General features: G+C 36.1%; 1 protein-coding gene across 1 annotated transcript in view; it reads left to right on the top strand.

The window, feature by feature from the left end:
• The first annotated feature begins 1,437 nt into the window (after positions 1 to 1,437).
• The window catches only part of ldlrap1b (low density lipoprotein receptor adaptor protein 1b), a 33,610-nt gene continuing 7,655 nt past the window's right edge, over positions 1,438 to 27,392 (top strand). The window contains exons 1-6 of the mRNA XM_056471428.1: positions 1,438 to 1,475; positions 1,659 to 1,773; positions 1,948 to 2,020; positions 5,857 to 5,949; positions 9,961 to 10,073; positions 10,163 to 10,197. Of these exons, the coding sequence (XP_056327403.1) occupies positions 1,438 to 1,475; positions 1,659 to 1,773; positions 1,948 to 2,020; positions 5,857 to 5,949; positions 9,961 to 10,073; positions 10,163 to 10,197 (467 nt within the window). The remainder of the gene's footprint in view (positions 1,476 to 1,658; positions 1,774 to 1,947; positions 2,021 to 5,856; positions 5,950 to 9,960; positions 10,074 to 10,162; positions 10,198 to 27,392) is intronic.

Here is a 27,392-nt window from a genome sequence, read left to right as displayed (position 1 = left end):
ATTAAAGTTGAAATACAAAGTCACACATATCCTTAAAGTGCATTTAAATAGAAAAACAATGTAAAAGTAGTGCATTGCAATAGGGAATAGTGCTTTCCTTGACAACATGAAAAACAAATGCTCAGCCGGCATTCTTGCAGCACAAAAACGCTTCAGACACACCCTTAGAAACTAAAACTGCCAGTAGGTGGCAGCAAAACGTCTTCACAAAGACATTCGTTCACCTGATTCATTCAGAAATGAAACCATGTTATGTGTTGTTCGTGGGTGCACAACAGTTCAGCTCTGGTAACATCATTGGCAAAATGGATAGAACAGGCAAAGCATGCGTGTCTGAAATAAAACAGGACTGATGGCCATCATTAGTCCCGCCCCTCACTGCTGTGTGCTGCACTCTGATAGGCTGAGCTAGCTGTCACTCAAAGCTGAGGGGAGAAATCAGCACTGGAGGAGTTCATAAGTTTGTTGCCCTTTGTCAACAGGAAACTAGAGCATGCATGCAGTCATAGAGAAACTATGCTGTGTGTGTGTGTGTGTGTGTGTGTGTGTGTGTGTGTGTGTGTGTGTGTGTGTGTGTGTGTGTGTGTGTGTGTGTGTGCGCGTGTGCGTGTGCGTGTGTGTGTGTGTCGTATGGTATGGTAGGGTAGTGCTGATTGAGTGCGGAATGCAGAACTGTTATATTTGGGTGTGTGTATAAAGTGATTTAGCTGTGGATGATGGACTGTGGGTGTGTTATGCTCAATGGAGAACATCTGGAGTTGTTCCTCTTTTTCGTTTACATTTTCATCTCTTTGTTCTCTCATTTAAACAGAATATTTTAGGGTTTATGGTACTACTAACCAAATGAAAGTGAGTATTCATTTCTTTTTTTTCAGTGAAGCTCAATATTGGGTCAGGTTTTGTTCATGTGCTGCTATCATTAAAGAAACAAAAAGACACAAACTCTCATTAATCTTAATTTTTTTCTCTCATTATGTTGATAATTTAGGCCCAATTCCAATTCTACCCCCTAGCCCTTCTCCTTCCCCCTACCCCTCGTTTTGCACATTCACTTGAAGGGGTAGGGGTGTCCCAATTCTCTTTAGCTTGAAGGTGTAGGGCTAAAGGGAATGGAAGTATATCTCGGACAATTTTCAAATGCAATTGCAAATCCTGCATTACCGTTTGCATTTCCGCTTTCGCAAACGCGCAGTGACTGCCACATTTCAATGAAAAAGCAAGTGTAACCCTAGTGAAATAGACTTAAATAATTATTTATAATATTAATTAGAGCAGTATAATCGAATTATTTACAAATCTCCAAGCCTTTAGTAATATAATAAACAAAATAAATTTATGTATACTAATTTAGTTTAAGGAAAAAATAACAGCCAATCGTAGGAGCAGGTTGTTAGCTCCGCCCCTTCCAGCTTGCCGTCAGAAAGACAGAGATCAGAGATGAGACAGGTTAACAGAGGAGTAAATTTAGACACAAGGTGCGTCCCAATCCCAAATCGCATACTTACGCACTATTCTACGCCATTTTGCAGTATAAATAGTGTAAGTAGTGTGTTCAAAAATAATGGGAGCACTTTAATTACCGGATGATGCACTCATTCAACCGGTGGAATGATGGAAAACGGTTTGAATTTTTGTCTTGTCTCATGTCCTGTGTGTAGGATATCGTACTGCACAGCTGATAAGATGCATGATAAAGTGTTTGCCTACATCGCTCAGAGTCAACGCAACGAGACACTGGAATGCCACGCGTATCTCTGCACCAAGAGGAAAGTGGTGAGTGCGTGTGTGTTCATGTGTGTAAGACACTCCCTGTCTTTCCTCTCATCTATATATAGCATTATGCGTTAAGACCACACTTCCTCTGACAGAAACTCTGACATCAGAGCACCGTATTTCTCTATACACACACAAAAAAAGCCCTTCTTCCGTTTTTCCTGTATGTTTCAGGCTCAGGCGGTGACGCTGACGGTGGCTCAGGCCTTTCGTGTTGCTTTTGAGTTCTGGCAGACTGCTAAAGAAGGTACAGTACTCTCAAAGACTTCTTTACACTCTGTTTTATTATTTTTTTCTCCAACTTTATTCATAGGACTTTTCCAAAAGTGACAAAACATCAAACATTTTAGAGTATTATTGAACATTTTGACTAGGCCCACGTTGAGTCTAGGATTTTTACAGTTACTTCTGCAGATGTGTATAAATATACATTACCTGACAATAGTCTTGTCGTCTATCCAATTTTAGGAACAACAAATAATAACTTAATAACTTTTATTTGATCATTTGGTATCAGAAGTGGCTTATATGAAAGGCAAAGGCCTCTAGATTACGCTTATTTTACCAAAATAAAATATGATCATGCCTTGATTTTTAATTATTTAATTAGGACAATAAGGTCTGACTTTGCTTAAAGTGTTGTCAATTAACAGAAATAATGTACAGTATAGAATATAAAGTCATGGTGCAGTGGAAACAGAATGAATATTGTGTATGACTCCCATGAGCTTGGAGGACTGCATCCATACATCTCTGCAATCACTCAAATCACTTATTAATAAAGTCATCTGGAATGGCAAAGAAAGCGTTCTTGCAGGACTCCCAGAGTTCATCAAGATTCTTTGGATTCATCTTCAATGCCTCCTCCTTCATCTTACCCCAGACATGCTCAATAATGTTTAAGTCTGGTGACTTTGCTGGCCAATCCTGGAGCACCTTGACCTTCTTTGCTTTCAGGAACTTTGATCTAGAGGTTAAAGTATGAGGAGCGCTATCCTGCTGAAGAATTTGCCCTCTCCTGTGGTTTGTAATGTAATGGGCAGCACAAATGTCTTGATACCTCAGGCTGTTGATGTTGCCGTCCACTCTGCAGATATTATGCCCCACGTCTAGGCGAAAACAACATGGGCATAATTAACAGAAAAAACAAATGTTTTGGGTGGTGGATTTCCCAAACAAAACAAAAACTTAATGCAAAAGATTCCCTTCAGTCGACAACCAAACTCGGACACTCAGTTGAGGGTAATTGAATAGATTTATTATAGAAAAATAGTAATTTTAAATGAGCATCTCTTTAGGGTGGCCACAGGCCAAAATAACAAACAAAAGAATCTGCAAAGTAAATGAACTAAATTACCTGTGAATATTTAAAGAAAAATACAGGAAGCTTACCTTTCTCCCTAAACATAAACATAGTCAAAAGTAATCAAATAAATAAGCAGGCCACCCCTACAAGCTCAAACTCTCAAAAAGTTGAACACATGAACAATGGTACTAGATTAAATGTTGGTCGTCGTCGGAAATCCAAGAGCTCCACTCCCAGCAACCGTCGCACCACAAATGAGCTCTCCGAACACTGCTGGAAGTTCCTTTTTAAAGGCGTCCGCGACCAGCAGCCAATCAGTGTCTGGATCACGTTAGAGTGGGAGCCTATGGAAGAAGGCGAGACAAAGAAAAAGACGCGTGCAATGCACAACAAAAAAAAAAAATAAATAAACTTTAGTCATAACAGCAGATCTCTCGCACGCCCCCATACTGAATATAACCTCAAACCAGGATTTTTCCTTCACCAAACTTGACTAATTTCTGTGAGAATTTTGGGTCCATGCAGGTTCCAACAGGTCTTCTGCAGTATTTGTGATGATTGGGATGCAGTTCAACAGATGATTCATCAGAGAAATCTACCTTTTGCCACTTCTCCAAATGATCAACTAGAAGTCAAGTTATTATTTGTTGATGTTTATTGCCCCCTTTCAAAGAAAGATTAAAAATACAGGTGAAATATGGTAAAATACCTTCACAGGATAATATCGGGATAGAATTGTAAAATACAGGAGAATCCTGTGAAAAACGAGATGGGTATGGCCCAGCCCTGAAGTCACCCTATTGTCTATTTCAGTTCCTCAAAATAGCAACATGCCAACAATGCGCCTTAACACACCTGCTTTATAGACCGGCACACCCATGAGTCAACAAAGTGGCACAAATGGATTTGCTATTTAAATAAAATGGCGCAAAACTAAGGTTGCGCTGGTCTGAAAATAGCACCAAATCGTGCAAAACATGTCTTGCACCTTATTGTGCCGGGTGTATAACAGGGCCCATAGAATTTCACACCAGGCTCTTCATCTAAAGGAGGTTATTATTTTTATCTATAATGCTCCGGGCCCTGTGAGTGTGTGCTTTTATGACTTTAAAAAAGGCAGTGGCTTGTAGACCAAGAAGAGAAGAATGGACGATAAGAAAGAGATTTGAGGGTTTGCAAATTAGAGCAGCTCCAGCCGTACAAATCAGCAGAACATGCATGTCATTTACTGCATGTTTGAACATGTCTGCATGTGTGTCTGAGCGTTTCTGTGTGTGTCTATGTGTATGCGTTGATGTGTGTGTTTTGGAGATTTTAGATATGCAAAAATGAATAACACTCTAAAGGACAGGAAAAATTATAAAGCATACATTATGAAGCACCATAAGGCTTCTTGACAGCAGCTCTACAGTGAGGTTTATGAGTGTGCAAACAGAAAGAGAAGCAGCAGATACTGCAGGAAGAAGATGTGTGGGTCAGAGTGGTCTCGCTCAGCAGAGTTCCTTCATTTCCTCCAGGAGCTGGCCACCGCTTTTACTGTGTTTCAGGGGGTTTCATTTCCATCTCATTAATTGAGGCAGAGATCAAGGCCAGCAGTGTTTTATGTAATGTGTTAAATATTCAAATGCACATTTAAGGATGGTTTCTTCTGGACCTCATGAGCATTTACACTCACTGACCTCATTCACAGCTATGCAGATCTATCTGTCTATGTAGCTATTTATCCATCCATCATTCAGTCTGTCTGTCTCTCTGTCCATCCAGCCATCCATCCATCGTACCATCCTGTCTGTCTATCTATCGATCGTTCCGTCCGTCCATCCATCATTCTGTCTAGCTATCCATCATTTCATCCATTCTGTCTGTCTGTCCAATTATCGTTTTATCCATTGATCCATCGTTCGTTCCATCCATTCTGTCTGTCTATCCATCCATCGTTCAATCCATCCATCCATCCATCCATCCATCCATCCATCCATCCATCCATCGTTCCATCATTCTGTCTATCCATCCATCTATCCATCCATCCATCCATCTAACGTTCCATTATTCTATGTATCCATCCATCGTTACATCCATCTATTCATCCATCAGTCTATCCATCATCTTTGTATACATTCTGTCCAGCCATCCTTCCATTAATCCTTCCATCATTAAATCAATCTGTCTGTCCATCCATCTATCGTAGTATCATTTTGTCTATCCATCCATCCATCCATCCATCCATCCATCCATCCATCCATCCAACGTTCCATCATTCTGTCTATGTATCCATCCATCCATCCATCCATCCATCCATCATTCTGTCTATCCATCCATCGTTCCATCCATCCAACGTTCCATCATTCTATGTATCCATCCATCGTTACATCCATCCATCCAAAGTTCCATCATTCTGTCTATGTATCCATCCATCCATCCATCCATCATCCATCCATCCATCGTTCCATTATTCTGTCTGTCTATCCATCCATCCATCCATCATCCATCCATCCATCGTTCCATTATTCTGTCTGTCTAACCATCCATCATTCCATCCATCCATCCAACGTTCCATCATTTTGTCCATCCATCCATTTATTCATCCATCCATCCATCTATCGTCCTATGTCGTTCCATCTATCATTCTATCGTTCATTCTATTTTTCTATCGTCTGTCGTTCTGTGTATCATTCATTCTATCATCCTATCTATTTTTCTATATATCGTTCTATGATCTATCACTCAAATGAAGAACATGTTGACTGAATGCTTTGTCAATGCACTCTTGTTTTCAGAGAAAGAGAAGCAGGTGAAATGTGGCTCAGATGGAGAGGCGGCCAGCAGCTCTCAGTCCGAGAGTTCAGCCAGCCTTAGCAGCATGAAAGGAGGTGAACACACACACACACCACACACACATACATCACATGCAGCAGCACAACTTTAGCATTGATGAAATCATAATATGTTGCTAAAGCGAATGATCATGAGACACTGAAGCCCGGGGTGATGATGCTGACAACTGAGTTTTGAACCACAGGAATAAATGACATGTTTTCCTTTCACAACACGCCAACATAATCTCAACTGAGCTGTCCAGAGAGGGTGTGGATAATACCAGGGCATTCTGTAAAAGAAAAAGATCCTTCCAGTAGTAATACTAGTAGACCCAGGAAGGATCATCTGACACCATCACTGAGCCGAGGTGCTCAGTGTGCCAAAGGACCCTGAATGCTTCTCAGTTTGCCAGGTTACAGAAATAATCTTAGATGACAGAGTCGAGTGAACGAATGAACCCTTGAGGACCAGCCATCCGTGTGCTAGAGACAGACGTGTGTGTGTGTGTGTGTGTGTGTGTGTGTGTGTGTGTGTGTGTGTGTGTGTGTGTGTGTGTGTGTGTGTGTGTGTGTGTGCATGGATAAAGCCCTGTGTGTTCCTAAATCCCATCAGATATCAGAAACATGATTCCTGCAAACACACACACACACACACACACACACGCACACACACACACATTAGTTTTGGTGGTTTATGAGGACTCTTCATAAACATAATGTGTTTTATTGTTTAAAAACCACTTATTATACACTGTAATAAATGCTGGGTTCCACACAATTCCCTCATGTTATCGCAATACAAATCGATTAAGTTCACTTCACTTCTAATCGTTTTTACAAATTTCAGTGGATTGAAAATAAAAAAATTTAGTTGCCCCCCTCCAAAAAAAATTTAAGAATCGTGTTGGCTCAACTCATATGTAATAAGTAGTTTAAACAAGCAGAAAAATACTTAAAAAAATACCTTAACCCACCCCTACCCCTAAACCCTCACAGACAGGGGCGCCGCGGGCCGGTACGAGCCCTATGACAACATTCCTGATGGGATATGTTGGGGGTGTCGCGGACTAAAGTTAAGTGTTGCGGGTAGATTTGGGTGGTTGGGGTTGTTTGCTTGGGCCCCCTAATAGTAAGTAGTAGGAAAATATTTGGCCCCCTAATCGTAAGTACATTCATCCTAACTTTCTCCCCCTAGCGGCGCCCATGCTCACACGTAACCTGTGACAAAAAGGTTGAATAAGTATTAATAATGTCAAGCATGATATTAATCATATTAGGTATGATTTTTAAAAGTTTTGAATTACGAGCAGGGCAACACAATGGCTCAGTGGTTAGTGATGTGGTCGCCTCACAGCAAGAAGGTTGCTGATTCGAGTCCCGACTGGGCCAGTTGGCATTTCTGTGTAGAGTTTGCATGTAAACTAACTAAATCAGAGGCTAAAGCCTGGTTTATACTTCTGCGTAGAGTAATCGGGTACCCATGACGCATCTAATGCATTTCTACTTCTGCGCCCTGTTTGTGTTGCTCTGCAGTAACACTTCTGAAACGCTAGCTGCCCGTGAAGTTTTTATGTTCCTCTGTGACAAGTATCTTTGCTAGTGTTTTGTTTTTTCTGAACGCTACCTTAATGTGCAAGTAGCTTAAACTCGCTCATTTTGAGGCAGGAACCGGCGGACATGCAACACTTTTAATAATAAGGTGAACACAGAACAAAAGTCTCTGTCTGGAGCTCCTTCATGGGACTTGACACTTGTAAACACTCGCTCTATCAGGCTCGCTCGGCTCTCGGCCATGCTCGTCAGCGATACCAAACTTACCAATCACAAAGCTTGGGCTATGTCGTTGTCGTTGTGACGTGTAGTTACGTTTTTGGAGAGGTGCATGACGGCCACGGCAAGGGCTGTGCGACCACGCGCAGGTTGTGGCGTAGCATACGCGTGTGCTTGATGCAGAAGTATAAATCAGCCTTAAGCTGACTGAAATAAATGAATGAATTACGAGGACACAAGATATGTCCTCATAAACCACCTCAACATTGTAATACCTAGGTCACACCTATGTCATTATACAAATTAGTGTCCTCATTAAGCAGGGCTTAATTTGTGCCTCGTTTTACTAATCCCCCTCTTCAACCGCCCTCCTCCCCTGTCCGCTGTTCACTTTCACTTTCTTCCGCGACTCCCCAACCCTCTTCACTTTCGTCTCCGACAGCCCTCCGCTATACACCACCAAACCCACACTCCTCACTCTCCACTTCCGTGCGCGACACCTCTCCATCCTCGGGTAGCATGCTCGATCCGTTACCCCGATCTGTTCCGGGACCTCGCAATTCACAAATTAAGCACTGCTCGTAAGCCACCAAAACCAGTTCATATACACACAGATACATACAGACAGACTTGCACAGATATCTTTATGGGGACCTCTCATAGACCCATAATAATGTTTATACTGTGCAAGCTGTATATTCAATCCCCCAACAGCAACCGCAGCACCAAACTCAACCCTGACAGGAAACAATCAGAATTTTTTCAAAACCCTTCATTCTGTGTGATTTTGAAGTGGTTTTCCTCATGGGGAACAAAATAATATTCCCACAAGGTGAAAAATGATTGGTATTACTATAGTTGTGGATACATTTGGTCCCCATTTAGTGAGAAATACCAGGTCCACACACACAGAGACACACAAATTATATGTTCAAATTATACTGTTATTGCTATACTTTTAGGAACATTTGGTCCCCACAATGTGAGTAATACAAGGTGTATACACACACACACACACACACACACACAGTATCTGATCTCGGCTCATGAAATTTGAGAACGGGGTGGAGATGGACACGTTTCACAGCTCAGAATTGAACAGAATTAAGGTGAAACCGCACAATGGAGAGATGCGATCATGCATGCTTTGATTTTTTAAAAACACTGTCTTTATTAATTGTTTAGAAACTTTAAACATGTACTAAAGAAAACAAAATATACAATATTTTATATAAAAAATATATATTATATAATCATTATATATATGGTATTATATAATCAAAAAAATTACAATTACATGCAAATAAATAAATAAATGCATGCACATACGATATGAAGGTATGGAAACATGTGATCATGCTATTAAGTCCTCAAACTTGTCTTGGCGTGATGTTGAGGATCGATTCTCTGCATGGACAGATCTGTATGATCACTGGACATGGGAAAGGATAGTATTCAGAGGCTGATTTATGAACTGTAACCATTGTGCTCACCTTGTGTTGCTGCAGGAGGAGAGGAAGTCTTTATATAGATGAAAAAATAAATCTGACATGTTATATAGGAAGGCTTGTTGTGATCGCCAAGGAACAAGGAGCAATTTTTGTCAACAGCTTTAAATGGGGCTCATCCAATCAGACTTGGGATTCAGAACTCTTTTTTTTTTAAATGTCTAAATATTTATTTGTGCATTTAGCCATTTGTAAGAAGAAATAAATGTCATTTTAATTTATTTATTTGTTTATTTTGTTTGTTTGTTTGCTCTTACATCTGTACATTAATTAATTGATTAATTTACTAATTGATTTAACTTATTGGTTTTTTAGTTAGTAAAATTTATTTGTTTTTCATTTATTTATTTGAATTATTGAAATTCAAATTACTTTTTTATTTTAATGATTTGCATGTATTTATTTATTCATATATTGATTTATTTATTCATACATTTATTAATTTATTCTTTTATTCTTTGCTTTAATTTTCTGGTTTTAATTTAACTTATTTTACTTTCATTTATAAAAAAATAATGTAAATATTAATTTCTGTAATTCATTTATTTCTGATCATTTGCATTTATAAAATTTTATTGATTTGCATTGATTTTATAGAATAACTAAAATACATTTACATTTTTGCTTTTGTTTGCTTATACTTATTTATTCATTTATTTTAACATGCCTTCAATATATTTACTTTTTGTAATTATAAATGAAAATGTACATCTATTTATCGCATTTATTTGCACATTATCATTTATTTTGTAACATTTTATTATTCATGTGTTTATGCTTTGTGTAGAGGTGGCCACTGGGGATCTACTGGACCTTGAATGTGGTGTAAAAGAACGCTTAGGGAAAGACGCCGCACACCCAATACAGAACCGCAGCACAGAAAACAACAACACTGTATGGGTAAGAACACACTTACACAAACAAACATTATTATTTTTAATATTAAAATAACAAAAACAAAATTAATAATCTCTGTGGTGTTTTTGCAGGAGCTTGAGGATGGTCTAGATGAGGCTTTCTCAAGGTTAGTACAATTGCATATCTGGTACTGTTGAGTATAACCTTTCATTGTAACCGATACACCAAACTGCACTTTCGCACCACAGCACCCTGTGCAGTGAACTTTATTATAACTCCAGCACAGATTTGGAGCACAGGGCACGACTATTCTTGGTGCTCCATTATGTTTTCACAGCGGTATTTATGATGGACACATTCAGCTCTGAGAATAAACTCTTTGGTTGGTATTACATAAACAGTTTTTTTACTCTCCACTCTACATCCATGTACTTCAAAGAAAAAGACATGTGGAGTTGAAACAGAGCTATTCAGAGAATTGGTGTACAATTTGTCAAACTGTTTTGGAAGACGATAAAACTGAAAGTTAAAATGCCAAATTTAATGGCTTGTATAATTTAGACAATCCACTTTTGTAAACTCCGAAACTAGCAAAAGCGTACATTTTATATTTAAAATATGAAGTATTGAATTTGAATTCATAGAGACATTTCCCAGCCATGTTCAAAAATCCATCATATTTGATATTTAATAATGAGTCTTAGATTTGCAAGACTCAAAGCTATTTGCAAAGGTTTTTTCAAGGATGCATTTAATTTGATAGTTTATTAAGACAAACAGTCAAATATTCTAAGAATACCCAAGTTTTGAACACTTTTTAATGTGCTAATTTAACTGGACCCTTGAACTTCATATAAGGTGCAGTTCAGAATAAGTAGTCATAATGCACTCTCTGCTCAAATTGGTAGAGGTCTTTCTCAGCCACATTCAAGATTGCATCAAACTTGACAGTTGACATTAATAAACAATCTAATACTCTAATGAAACAGCAAATTTGAACCCTTTTTACTGTACCAATCTTTTTTACTAGTCCTTCACATATGGCACATACGTATGGCTCATTACGCTTTTCTATTCAGTTTGTGGAGGCCTTTCTCAGCCACAATTATGAATGCATCAAATTTATACATTTACAATTATCAACAGTGGAATATTCTAATGAAGCACCAATTTTGAACCTATTTGACTGTACTAATATTTTTTTACTAGACCTTTAAACTTTACGTAAGGCACATACTGTGCAGAATGAGCAGTCAATACATTTTTATTAATTTTCTCAGTTACAATTATGGATGCATCAAATTTATCCATTTATAGTTATGTTCAGTGTAATATACTAATGATACACTAAATTTGAACTGTTTTTACTGTGCCAATCTTTTTTATTAGACCTTCGAACTTTACATATGGCGCATACAGAATGAGCAGTCGATACATTTTTCTATTCAATTCTTTTCTATTAATTTTCTGTTACAATTATGGATGCGTCAAATTTATCAATTTATAACTATGTTCAGTGTAATATACTAATGATGCACCAAATTTGAACTGTTTTTGCAACACCAATCTTTTTTACTAGACCTTTTAACTTTACATGGCACAAACAGAATGAGCAGTCGAAATGCTTTTCTATTCATTTCGTTTTTATTAATTTTCTCCCTTACAATTATGGATGCATCAAATTTATCAATTTATAACAATGATCAGTGTAATATACTAATAATACACCAAATTTGAACAATGTTGACTGTGCCAGTCTTTTTTATTAGGCCTTTGAACTTTACATAGGTACATACAGAATGAGCAGTCATTATGTTTTTCTGTTCAAATAATTTCTAGTAATTTTCACCCTTACAATTATGGATGCATCAAATTTATCAATTTATAACTATGTTCAGTGTAATAAACTAAAGATACACCAAATTTGAACTGTTTGTGCAACACCAATCATTTTTACTAGACCTTTGAACTTTACATAGGTACATACAGAATAAGCAGTCATTACGTTTTTCTATTCAATTTGTTTATATTCGTTTTCTCCATTACAATTATGGATGCATCAAATTCATCAATTTATAACTATGTTCAGTGTAATAAACTAAAGATACACCAAATTTGAACTGTTTTTGCAACACCAATCATTTTTACTAGACCTTTGAACTTTACATGGCACAAACAGAATGAGCAGTCGAAACGTTTTTCTATTCATTTAGTTTTTTATTAATTTTCACCCTTACAATTATGGGTGCATCAAATTTATCAATTTAAAATTATATTCAGTGTAATATACCAATGATACACCAAATTGTTACTGTTTTTGCAACACCAATCATTTTTACTAGACCTTTGAACTTTACATAGGTACATACAGAATAAGCAGTCATTACGTTTTTCTATTCAATTTGTTTATATTCGTTTTCTCCATTACAATTATGAATGTATCAAATTCATCAATTTATAAAAATGATCGGTGTAATATACTAATAATACACCAAATTTGAACCCTTTTTACTGTGTCAATCTTTTATTAGACCTTTGAACTTTACATAGGCACATACAGAATGAGCGGTCTTTACACTTTTTTTATATTCAGTTTGAGGGCTTTCTCAGCCACAATTATGGATGCATCAAATGTATTAACTTACAATGATGATCAGTGGAATATACTAATAATACAATTTGGACCCTTTTTACTGTACCAATAGTTTTTTACTAGACCCTTTATCTTTATATACAGTAGGACACATACAGTACAGATCATTACATATTTGAGCCATTTTCTAGATGCAACAAATTGAACTTTATTTATGAACAGTCTAAAACTCTTATGAATCTCCAATGTTAAACGCTTTTTAAACACATTTTTTGCAGATTTTTCTCTTTTTTATGGACCATTGACTTTAACATAAAACATAGTATTGAAAGTTGTAAAAATACACCACTTAGCTGTTTTATGGTGGTGTTTCTACGTCATTTTCAAGGCTTCGTTACATCAGAGAATAGGTATCCATTCTCTTTTTCAATTACACTGCAAAAATGCTTTTTTTACTTACAGTTTTTGTTATTCTTAAATCAAAAATCTACATTTTTTAGATCAGCTTTTTCCAGACATGCAAAAATATTGTCTTGTTTTCAGAAATAATAGATAAAGTAATATATAATATATAAAGTCAAAATATATAATATATAAAGTCAACATTCAATCTGCCCAGTTGGTGGAATGAACTCCCAAACTACATCAGAACAGCAGAGTCACTTGCTGTCTTCAAGAAACGACTAAAAACTCAACTGTTTAGTCTCCACTTTCCTTCCTAATCTGCAACTGCCTCTCTAGCTATACCACTAACTGTGCCCTCTCTCTCTCTCTCTCTCTCAAAAAAAAAAAAAAAAAAAAAAATTTTTTACTAATGCTTTGCTTCTTAGACTTTACACACCTGAAACTTGTCTATAGCACTTGTTCACTGCTGCTCTTATAGTTGTGTAAATTGCTTCCTTGTCCTCATTTGTAAGTCGCTTTGGATAAAAGCGTCTGCTAAATGACTAAATGTAAATGTAAAATCATGTGAGTCTCTGTCTTTAAAACAACAAAATAATTTGCCAATAAGGTAAGCAAAAATTCAAATAGAAAAAACATTATTTTGCTTACCCCATTAGCAGATTCAGTGGCAGTTCTAGTTTAAATAGCACCCTGGGCGAACCACCCCAAATACACCCACTTCCCTCATCCCTGGAGAAATAAAGAAGACACGATGTGGTTGACTTTAAATATATTTTAAATATTTAAATAAGTAATTTAAATATATAAATTTAAATATATATTTTAAATATTTATTATAAATACATTTATTATCATTCATTTTCTTTTCAGCTTAGTCCCTTAATTCATCCGGGGTCGCCACAGCGGAATGAACCGCCAACTTATCAAGCGTATGTTTTTCGCAGCAGATGCCCTTCCAGCCGCAACCCATCTCTGGGAAACATCCATACACACTCACTCGTCTCACACACTACGGACAATTTAGCCTTCCCAATTCACCTGTACCGCATGTCTTTGGGGGTAAACGGAGCACCTGGAGCAAACCCACGCGAACGCAGAGAGAACATGCAAACTCCAGACAGAAACGTCAACTGACCCATCCGAGGCTGGAACCAGTGATCTTCTTGCTGTGAGACGACAGCACTACCTACTGCGCCAATGCGTCGCCATTATAAATACATTTAAATATATTTATTTTCAATAAAAATAACTATTTATTTATATTTACTTTAAATAAATACAATTATTATTATTATTATTATTATTATAAATAATTCTTGCAATTCTATAGAATACAAAAAATATATATGTTTTATAGCATTATCTGTTGTCTTAGACCCAACTCATGGATAAGAATTTATGTTATGAAGTCTTACCTCCCTGGCTTATTATCCCTCCTTACTGCTTCATAGCCATGCTTAGTCAAAGTATCATCATCATATTATATAAACTTTAGTATTGTAGACTTTCAAAACTCGCTGCGTGCCGACACCTCTACATAAAAGACTGTTGCTCCGGTTTCACAGCGTATGAGCAGCCAGTATTTTATCAGTGTGCATGTAAACAACTGAGATTCACACCGAGAGCAGGAGCAGAGTGGAATGGTTTTCTGCGCGCAGGCATCAGTTTATTATCACCAGCGTTGTTTCGGTTGCACATAGAGAAAAACAAACCCGCACTTGAAAAAGACGCCAAATTACAATTGCCCCTAATGTCTTCATTCTGACATCACTCTAATTTAATACACTTGCATAAAGTAAATCGTACAGTATATCTCGTGATTTTTACTGGGGCACGTTTTTGCGTTTTTTTTTTTTACACTGTCCCCCCATGCCTTCCCCAACAAGTTGCCGCCCAGGGCGATCGCCCATATTGCCCATGCTTAAATCCACCACTAGGCAGAATATTTAGATTGTTTTAAGGAAAACTTCACTTTATTTGTACGTATTATTTCTGAAAACAAGACAATATGTTTTGCTTGTCTAGAAAAAACATCTTGATTTTGAGAATTGTTAGATATTTGGGCTAGAAACAAGACAAAAAGCATTTTTTGCAGTGTATAAATACATATTGGGATTAGGAATGTGGAATATGAACCACCATTTTGCCCCTTCTTCTCAGTTAAGTATGTATTTATGGTCACACTTTATTTTGATGGTCTGTTTGTTGAATTTAAGTTACATTGCATCTACATGCCAACTAATTCTCATTAGATTATAAGTAGACTGTTAGGTTGGGGTTAGGGTTGGTGTAAGTTGACATGTACTTGCAATGTTTCTTATAGTGAGTTATAGGCATGTGCCGGTATCACATTTTCATGCTGCGATTAATTGATTGAGCTTTTATCACGGTATACGGTATTATCACGATATTGTAATTTTACTAGAGAAACAGGTAAAAAAACTCAAAAAACTTCAGTTTCGTCAACTTAGTAACTTTAATAACTTTTTAATTAACTAAAAGTACTTCAAACATTTAAATACAAATAAATATAAATAAAACAATACACAATATAAAAGTAAACTTGAGCAATTATATCAAAGTGAATGTGCAAAGGGAAACCGTCTTCGATCAGCAATCCCTCTGCATTTTTTTGGAACCCAAAATATTTCCAAACCTCTGACTTTTTTTTTAAAAGGGGGATAAATTGTCGGCAGCGTTCCTCCTTCCGCCATGCTTCTTCTTCGTGTGAGGATTAGAGAGCGGTGGCAGCGGTGGCGCGCACTGCGTGCACACAGTGCTTCTACATGCGGGGATTGTTTACATCAGAGAGCGCATCAGTTCTGCGCAGCATATACGCAGTGTTTCTTCAAGCGGTTGATGGAAAATAAGCTGAAGGGGGATAAATTGTCGGCAGCATTCCTCTTTCCGCCATGCTTCTTCTTCGTGTGAGGATTATAGTGCGGTGGCAGCGGCGGCGCGCACTGCGTGCACACAGTGCTTCTACATGTGGGGATTGTTTACATCAGAGTGCGCATCAGTTCTGCGCAGCATATACGCAGTGTTTCTTCAAGCGGTTGATGGAAAATAAGCTAAGGCGCGTTCTAAGAATATAAATTCGGATCTATTATTTTTCACTGTATTTTGAAGTGCCCGCGATAACAATATCCTGCATATTCATTACCGTGATTTATCGCATTACCGAATTCCGGCACAAGCCTAGTGAGTTAAATGTCTGTTGAAGGAAGAGTATCAACAGATATTAAACAGACAGTCTACTAATACTCAAATGGACCATCAAAATAAAGTGTTACCATATTCATTAGACTATTTTCAATATTGCATTAAATCTGATATTTGAGATCGACAAACATTAAACAAAACAAATGAACATTATTTTCTTCTACTTATGAATTTGACATGCATTAATAACAGAGTTCACACATTAAACTTAGACAGAAGAATGTTTTAATGTTGGAAAGTCACACACAGCAATAATATCGAGATACTAAAGAAATCTGGGACCCCTCATAAATTGAGCCTTTTATTAGAGCGTATGTATATTTTATAGAATTCCTGCATACCAATACACACAAACCACACAGTTCGGATGTCAAATGATTATAGCTCATGTCTTAATGAACTATCATTGCATACTATGGTATTGTACTGACACTAATTAACAGTGGTTTCATTCTGCAAAGCAAACACCAGCGGTTTAATGATTACTAATGACGCTCATTATTCATCCAGACACACTGAGCGTCGCTCCTGAGAGATTATGAGATGAGCTTTAGTCCATCTCCGCACGCCACTGATTATTTGTCATGAGCAGTAATTAAAAGGGTTGGCTTTTTAATCAAACGCAATACTTCGTTAATCTCCATTTAACATGCTCTCAGTCTGCAAGCGTGAGAAGAGAAGCTCCAGATCTGTTGACGTGCTCGAAGTTTTCCAATCAGGGATGAATCGGGATTGAGAAAATCTCTGATTAAAGTCTGTTGAAGTGCTTTCCATCAAAACTGCAGCTGTTTTAGGATCTTGTGTCACTTCAAAATGCTTCAAAACAAAGTCAGTTGAGAGATTTTTGGTGGTAATCAACTATTTTCTGTGCATCGCCTGATGTACAAATAGTAGTAGATCTTTTGTTGTGTGCCGAAGTTCAAGTTTGACCTCTTTGAGTCAGATTGATCTTATGGCTGGATAGAAGGAAAATAAAAATCTGTGCTGCATTTGCAGTATTTTGTGCTGAGCTATTTTATTTTCTATATTTTTATTATGATTCCCCCCCCCCCCCCCTCTATTTTTACACTTTAAATAAGGTTTCATTAGTCAATGTATTAGTGTATTAATAATGATATTAATAATAAGAATATTATTATTAATTATTAATAATGCATAAAAAAAAATTCCCAGACTTTACAATAAGGTTTCATTAGTTAATATATTAAATTCATACAATAGTTAATGTATTTACTAACACAAACTAATAGTAAACAACAATACTTGTACAGCATTTCTGGTTCAACATTTACTTTATTTACGTCCAAATTTGAGCCTGATGACATTAGTGATTGCGTTAGCATGAACTAACAATGAATGACTGTATTTTCATTAGCTAATGTTAACTAAGATATAATAATAATAATAGTGTTATACTTTTTTCATGAATGCTTCATTGTTTGTTTGTTAACAAACGTATTAACTACCATTAACTAATGCAATCTTATTGTAAAGTGTCACCTATTTTATAAATGTTTTGTTTTACTGTTTTATGTTATTAACTTTGTTTTCTTTTATCTAAAGTGACTGTCTAAACAAAACCAACATACGCAGTCATGCTAACAAAGAGCAACAGTATACAACAATAATACTAGTCGTCACTAATCAGTCCCTCCAATATTTTGCAAGGCCAATGGTTCTTGTGATAAAAATTAGAAAAATTTAGCAAGATTATTTTGTGTATTTTCAACATCTATCTATCTATCTATCTATCTATCTATCTATCTATCTATCTATCTATCTATCTATCTATCTATCTATCTATCTATCTATCTATCTATCTATCTATCTATCTATCTATCTATCTATCTATCTATCTATCTATCTATCTATCTATCTATCTATCTATCTATCTATCTATCTATCTATCTGAATAGTGTATATATATATATATATAAATATAGTAAAAATTATTAGCCCCCCAGAGTTATTAGCTCTGTTTATTTTTTTTCCCCAATTTCTGTTTAACGAAGAGGATTTTTTCTTCTAAATATAAACACATTTTTCTAAACACATTTCTAAACATAATAGTTTTAATAACTCTTTTCTAATAACTGATTTATTTTATCTTTGCCATGATGACAAATAATATTTTACTAGATATTTTTCAAGATACTAGTATTCAGCTTAAAGTGACATTTAAAAATATAGCTTAGAGGCTAATAATTTTGACCTTAAAATAGTGTTTAAAAAATTAAAAACTGCTTTTATTCTAGCCAAAATAAAACAAATAAAACTTTCTCCAGATCAAAAAATATTATCAGACATACTGTGAAAATTTCCTTGCTCTGTTAAACATATAATATTTAAAATATTTAAAAAAGAAAACAAAATGCAATGGGGGGCTAATAATTCTGACTTCAACTGCATACAGTATATGTATATATATTAGTCTAGTATAATTATAATTAATAGTTATAATATAATTATATTAGTCTAGTATAATTATAATTAATAATATAAATATATAATTTATTATTACAATAAATGTTACCGTAAAATCCTGAATGGACTGATTAATAGTGGTTAATGACTTCAGTCTTGCTCAAAAATGGATCATACAGCCATTTCCTCTAGTGGTCAAGAGGTCAGTTTCACGTAATCTGACCAATTATCTGCAACACTGACCTCAATTCCTCAACATTAACCTGACTGTAACCTTTGGGCTCAATAAACTCCCATCAGGAGGTCTGGAACATTTAAAGGAACACTGCACTTTGCAAATAGGCTCAACTCCTCTAAAGTGAAACTGTTGCATTTGACCATTTTTAAAACGCTTTAGCTGATCTCCCAGTTTGGCGGGGGACACTTTTAGCTTAGCTTAGCATAAATCATTGAAACGCATTGAACCGTTAGCATCTTGCTCAAAAATTCTAATAATAATAATAATAATACATTGTATTCATGATGCGCTTTTCTTAAAGTGCTACAAGATATACAACAACAAATAAAAACACAACCCAAGTCAGAATTACAAGCTTGCATAAAATACCAGTAACAAGCTGAAACTCACACCGCAATAATCAATAAAACAATAAATAAGCAAAAAGTTTTCAATTTGCATAAAAATTTACCAAGATAATCACAGATTAAATGTTTTACCTTAAAAGATGTGTCTTAAGAAGCTTAATTATGATATTTTGCAGAGCCTGAAAATAGTCCCCAGCTAGGTAACTACGTAGATAATACCACTGCGCCAGGGGCGTATCGGACATTTTAAAAGTGGGGGGGGGGACGGCTGTATGAGATCATACGTTCATATAATTAATAATCGCCTTTTTCTAAATGGTCTCTCTCTAAAAGTGGGGACGCATCCCCCCCGGTTGCTACGCCCTGCACTGCGCAATATTATTGTGCCTGCTGCAGCCATCGCACACCAAAGTTCCTTGATCATTACGCCAGAATGAGAGTGCTAGCCCTATCAGCCTATAAAATAGCACCTTTACATTTCCTATTGGTCTTTGTATGTGTTGTTACTACAGAAGAGTCAAGAATTAAATAAACTCTTTTTAAAAATATTTAGAGCATGATGCTAATGGTCTAATCTGGTTCAATGATTTTTGCTAGGCTACGCTAAAAGTGCTCCTGCCATTCAAAATGGGTAAAACTCAACAGTTTAACTCTAGGGGAGATGATGTAAAAAATTTTCCCCTAAAAAGGCTTTAGAAAGGTTAATAAAATGTGTAAGATCTGTTGAAGCCTTAGTTAAGAGTGCCTGTTTTCTCACGCTGATGTTGTTTACTCCCCTTCAGCCGCAGTCTGGACAGTTTTGAGTCCAACACAGGTAAAAATGAGCTGTAGTGAAGTGTGTCCTCATCCGTCGTGATCCACATTTTCACATCATCATTATCATTATCCATGACTGTAGTCCAGTTTTCCCATCTGTTCCTCCTCATGGCTCAAAACCCTGTCCGTTTCTGGAACATAATGCAAGGTTTTTTTGCCAAGAGTTATAGAAACATCACTAGAGTTATTTCTTCAGTAACACTTTACTTGAAGGGGGCGTTCATAAGACTGTCAGGACACCTTAATAATCAAGACACGTTAACATGATCGTCATGAGGCCATTATATTTTGTCATGATATTTTGATCACGTTTTTTCTATGGCATAAGCTGAATTTGTCATTAAAATTTCATGTCAATAAGCTTGAAATAAAATGTATTATTGTTATTATTATTATTATTATTATTATTATTATATTAATGACTAATTTATTTTGGTTTGGAAAAATATTAATGACGCTGTTGTAAAATTCATGCCACAATTATAATGGCATCATGTTTATGACAGGTTTATGACAAGTTATGTTGTCTTGTCAATGTCAACATGTCAAGACTAAGACCTCTCCTTTGCATTCAAAATGGAACAACTGAGCTAATGACACTTAAAAACAGATGTCTTAAGCATGCATAAATTGACAGTCTTATGAACACCCCCTTCGAGTACAGTTACCTCATCTTCATAGTTTCTTACGTCGTCTTGTGATCAACCGCCTGTTTCTTGCCACTTCTAAAGTCACAATGATGTTGCAATGCACTGTTTTCTAGCTATAGACACTGTATTCATTCTTTTTTCTTCGGCTTAGTCCCTTTATTCATCAGGGGTCGCCACAGCGGAATGAATCACCAACTATTCCAGCATATGTTTTACACAGCGGATGCCCTTCCAGCTGCAACCCAGTACTGGAAAACACCCATAAACTCTCACATTCGCGCACACACACATTCCATGGCCAATTTAGTTTATTCAGTTTACCTGTACCGCATGTGTTCGGACTGTGAGGAAAATTGGAGCACCTGGAGGAAACCCACACCAACATAAGGAGAACATGCAAACTCCACACAGAAATGCCAACGACCTTCTTGCTGTGAAGCAACAAAGCTAACCACTGAGCCACCATGCTGCTCTACACACTGTATTTAAAGTGTTTAATTATTACCTCAATGCTATTTTATCAGTAAGACATTTAGAGAAAGAAATTAAGTATATTTTTGAGCAGGAATGCACTAATTTGATCAAAATTACAGTAAAGACGTCACAAAAGATTTACAGTTAAAAAAATGCTGAAGCTTTGTGATCTTAATATTCTTCAAAGAATGCTGAAAAATCCTGGTTTCCACAAAAATATGAATATTTTTAACATGAATGACTTGATTTACTGTGACCTTTTATGTGAAGCTGCTTTGACACAATCTACATTGTATAAGCGCTATACAAATAAAGGTGAATTGAATTGAATTGAATTTAATGAATTTAATAGATTGATTTCTAAAGGATCAATTTCAATTACACTGAAAATTACACAGCATTACATAAATATATTTTTAAATGGATTGCAATTAGAGCTGCTCAATATATCGTTTCAGCAGTGATATCACAATGTGATCATTCGCAATAGAAACATCTCAAGATCCGAATCAGAATCAGAATCAGTTTTATTGCCAAGTGTGCTTCACACACACAAGGAATTTGTTTTGGCTACAGAAGCTTCCAGTGTACATAAAGTGACATGTGACAACACAAAATAATCTGAAAAAAAAAAAAAAAAGATGAACATTAAACAGATGCGGTTAGTGAAGAAACCTGGATGTGGAGTTGTATGTACAGATTGTTAAAAATATACAGGTTATAAGTGTACAAGTGCGAATGTAGAAGGTATTGCATTGTATATTGATATAAGGTGCTGTGTACAAGTGCGTATGAGAAAGTATTGCACATATTTATTGCACAGTAGGGGAATATTTAACTGTTCATAAGGTAGACAGCCTGAGGAAAGAAACTTTTCCTGTGTCTGGCTGTTTTTGTGCTTGGTGCTCTGAAGCGCCGACCAGACGGTAACAGTTCGAACAGGTAGTGTGCTGGGTGTGAGGGGTCCAGAGGGATTTTGCGAGCCCTTTTACTCACTCTGGAAGAGTACAGTTCTTGAAGTGTAGGAAGGGTTGTGCCAGTGATTCGTTCAGCAGTCCGGACTATTCGCTGTAGTCTACGGAGGTCAGTTTTGGCAGCTGAGCCGAACCAGACAGTGATTGAAGTGCAGAGGATGGATTGGATGACAGCTGAGTAGAACTGTATGAGCAGCTCCTGTGGCAGGTTGAACTTCCTCAGCTGACGAAGGAAGTACAGTCTCTGCTGGGCTTTCTTCACAATAGAGTCTATATATATATATAGATATATAGATATATGCAGTGTTGAGTTTATATTATGATATTCATCTGTTTTTTGATGCCTGGAGTTGTCAGGGTTGGCAAGGAGGACCCAGAATAGAGAGGAGAACACAAGATTTATTTACAGGAGGTAAGCAAGGCAATCCAGAAGGACAGTCCACACATTAGTGCAGGGTGATGGCTGGAGAACAGGCTGGTGAGGGGTGGAGACTCAAGACTTCAGGATGATGCAGAGGGGAGTGTCTTGTGGGGGTGAAACAGGCTGCTCAGGAAAGGGAAAATTCCAAATTTCAGGCCAAGCAGTCAGGAAGTTGCTAGCTGAACCTCAGGTTTGGGCAGTGACAGATTTAGGCATGGGCAATATGGGTGATTATTTTTATGTAGAGGTGTCGGTGTCGGCATCTTGCTGGAAGCGGCACGGGGAGATAAAAAGTGCCACAGTATTAATCAACTGTACCCACATAAAAGCTTTGAGATACAATTTACTTTATGCAAGTGTATTAATTTAGAGTTGTAATCCCAGAATAAAGACGTTAGGGGTCTTTCACATTTGCACGCGCAAGTTTGTTATTTTCTATGTGCAACTGAAACAACGCAAAGCAAATTGACGCATGCGCACAGAAAACCGTTCCTCACAAGTGCTACTCCTGCTCTACGCGCCGCTCATACACTGTGAAACCGGAGTAACAGCCTTTTATGTAGAGGTGTCGGCACGCAGCGAGTAAACAAAGCAAGTAAACAAAACTAAAGTTTATATAATATGATGATGATCTTATTTTGAGCATGGCTATGAAGCAGAAACTAGAGATGATGAGTTAGACCGACTCATGGCCGAGAATTAATGTTATGAAGTCTCACCTCTCTAAGACAACAGATAATGCTATAAAACATTTTTTGTATTATATAGAATTATCATAATTAATATTCATGCAGAAGATTTTGTAAGTGATCTTAGCATGTCACTCCAGTTGTGTCTTTACATTGTTTTCCAGTTACATTTTGGATTCATTTCTGTTATTTATTCAGAACAATAATTGTATAATAATATATATATATATATATATATATATATATATATATATATATATATATATATATATATATATAAATATATTTTAAAAATAAATAAATTGTTATATTTATTGAAAATAAATCAATATATTTAAATGTATTTAAACTATATATCAAGTCAACCACATAGCATCTTTATTTTTAGGGGGATGGGGAGGGGGTGTATTTGGGGTGGTTCGCCCAGGGCGCCATTTAAACTAGAACTGCCTCTAGGTTTGGGACAGGGGTGGCAAACAGATGGAACATCAAGTCAAGGGGATCCACAACCAGCAGAGACTCAGGAGGCAAGTGACACAAGCAACACAACAGGACTAAACAGCTGGGGAGACAAGAAAATCTAAAAGAAGAGCAAGCATAAACAAGCTAGAACAAAGTAAAAACAAGAAATATTTATAAAGGGGAAAAAATAGAGCTCGAGAAATAAAATGAAATGAATAAGGGACTAAACAAAACTACTAAAACTTAAAACAAAAGGCCAAAAAGCTGTAGCTAGAAATAGAAAGCAAAACACAGCAGCAAGAACTTACGAAAGACTAGGACTAGACTGGGACTGACGATCACAAAAATGGCAAAATGAAAACTTGAAATTAGTTCTGAACTACAAACTGAAATAAAACTGAAAATGACAGCAACCTTGAAGAAAAATAAATGAACAAAATCAAAAGTATAAATCAATTTGAAATAAAGATCAAAAAGTGTAGTACTAGACTAAGACTAGACAAAAGAAACAAGACTATTATTTATTTATTTATTTATTAAGGGTGTAACGATACGCATATTCGTATTGAACCGTTCGGTACGGGACTTTCAGTTCGGTACGCATTAGAAACCAAACGATTCAGACTATCTAAAAAGATAAAAGAGAATAAGTACAAAATATAATATTTTCAGTGCAACAACGCTCAACTAGGCATCCCAAATGACATGACAGGCAACATGCTGCCTTCCCCGCCCACCTCCAAACACTACTCCAGTCAGGCACTAGCTCGCAAAATGGCTAGTAACGTTAATGTAACCAACAGCAGGTCTGGCGTTTGGGAGCACTTTGGTTTCCCTGTAAGTTATGAGGGTGATTGCAAGAGTGTAGTGGAATAAAAACAATGACACCTGCTATGACAGTAAGCTATTTTAGCGGTAATATTTGAACATGTCAACTCATTTACACTGACATCACAGAATCACTAACAGGAACTAGACAAAAACTGGAAACGCGCACTACACAAGTATGCCTGCAGCATTCAGACAGGCAATTCCTACAGATTCGAACAGAGCAAAATAAATAACCGAGGCGATCGGTACATTTATAGCTGTGGATATGAGGCTTAATTGGTAGTGGACATTTCGGGTTTCAAGAAAATGTTAAATGTAATAGAGCCCCGTTACATTATTCCTTCATAAACCCATTTCAGTCAGATAATTCCTGCTTTCAAATCCACTAAAATGGCAGGTGACAGTCAAATCAAGCAGGTCTGTGCTGTCTGAAGAAAAGGTGGACACTCATCTTTCTGAAAATAAAAAATTACTTAAAAATAGATTGAAACTAAGTTCCATATAAAAACTAAATTGTTCTTTTCTTTTCATTTGTTTAACTACTACAGTATTACATTTATTTTTTATAAGCAGCTTTTTGGTTTTGAGTATAAAGAAGGATTTGTTTTATTTGCTGCTAAGCAGAAACCAAAGAAATATAGCTCTATTGCTGTTTAAAGTAAAAGCAAAAAAAACAAGATCATACTTTTATGATGTTAGTTTTAATACATATTAAAAAAAATTTAATATTTAATCAGAGAAATCCTCTGGCTTTTTTTCTTTTTTTTGCTGTATTGAAAAACATACCGAACAGTGACACCACTGTGTCGTATCGAACCGAACCGTGATTTTGTGAACCGTTACACCCCTAATATATATATATATATATATAGAGAGAGAGAGAGAGAGAGAGAGAGAGAGAGAGAGAGAGAGATAGATAGATAGATAGATAGGTTATATATAGATAGGTTTTTTTTATATATATATATATATATATATATATATATATATATATATATATATATATATAGATAGATAGATAGATAGATAGATAGATAGATAGGTTATATATATATAGATAGATAGATAGATAGATAGGTTATATATATATAGATAGATAGATAGATAGATAGATAGATAGATAGATAGATAGATAGATAGATAGATAGATAGGTTATATATATATAGATAGATAGATAGATAGATAGATAGGTTATATATATATATATATATATATATAGAGAGAGAGAGAGAGAGAGAGAGAGAGAGATACATAGATAGATTGATAGATATTGTATATATAAACTTCTATCAAGCATTAACGAGGTTAGCTAGACAAGCACACAAAAGATAGTATGATGAACCGGCAAGGAAAAGGGGAAAATGAACTCAATATAAAGGGGGTAGAGAGCACGAGGAATAGGTGAACATAATTAGACAAACAAGGACTAGACAAGGGGGCGAGGCATAGGAAAACAAGAAGGCAGGACAAATGGCCAACACAACAAAAAAGACAATGTGTTATATGTGTTAATACACAAAACGGACAAAGAGACATTAAACACAGACAGAAGTGACAGCGCTGTAAGGACTGGATCCTGACAGGAATAGTATAAAGATTTTAAAAGCATTCAGGCATAAGAATTCGTATCACTTGTGACTTTAACAACGATTCATTTTATTGAATTATTCAGTCACTGTACTTGAAATGATAACACACTTTATTTTTGTTGGATCTTTTTCTGGATTGTATTTATAGATTGTTCTGCATGAAAATACTAACCACATGTGCAAATACACAAATCAACAGCAAACAGCACGGACCACGAGGAGAAAGGGCCAGGGGACCCCAAAAAGTTTATAGATTGTTTATTAGATTTTATGGAGATGCAAATAGTAAACATTAATTCATCAATCACTGAATAAACACGTGCATGAAAATACTCACAACACATGCAAATACAGAAATGCACTGCAAATAGCACAAACCACAACCAAAATGTGACCGGATATGTATAGATTGCTTATTTGATTTTATGGAGATGCACTCCTACTGCAGAATCAGCCCAATTGATCTAACATTATAACTTCTTTCCAAATAGACATGTTAAGTTATTTGGTGAAATTACATTCATATCGCAATATATATCGCAAAATAAAAAATATCACAATGCTAGATTTTTCCAATATCGTGCAGCCCTAATTGCAATAGACTTTATTACTTTATATTGTAATAATATTTATTAGTTTGACAGTATTTTTGACCTGATAAATGCATCCTCAGTGAGCATAAGAGACATTTAAAACACCACACACACTGCGTTTACCATGCTGAAGTGCACTGGATCTGTTTGGCAGGGTTACCATGGCGATTATTCCCAGAGATGTTCCTGTGTTTTTTTTTGGTTATTTTCCACAGCGCAGGTTTCATTCTGTCCTCAGAGATTTGATTTCACATGATGTGACATTCAACCGCAGAGTTTTTCCTCTATTTTTAGGGTTGTAAAGAACAGAATACTGCTGGCTGGTTCGGGCACATTTTGTGCAGTCTGTAAATCTGATCTCTGTGTAGAGATGGGGATCAGAAAGACTGTGATTATTCGGTTTGCCTTTCCAATACCGTTAGCGGTTTCTTGAGCACATTAAAAGAAACAGATGTCTAAAAAGAATAAGTATGTGAATATTTAACTAGTTGTCAGACTCTAGAGATCAATCAATACAGAGACATTAAAGGGCACATAGGTTACCCCTTTTTTCATATTTAATATAAATCTTTTGTGTCCCCAGAATGTGTCTGTCAAGTTTCAGCTCAAAACACCCATCAGATTAGTTATTA

The sequence above is a fragment of the Danio aesculapii genome, chromosome 13 (genome assembly GCF_903798145.1).
Source record: "Danio aesculapii chromosome 13, fDanAes4.1, whole genome shotgun sequence".
Lineage (NCBI taxonomy): Eukaryota > Metazoa > Chordata > Actinopteri > Cypriniformes > Danionidae > Danio > Danio aesculapii.
This window is presented reverse-complemented; position numbering and strand designations above follow the sequence as displayed.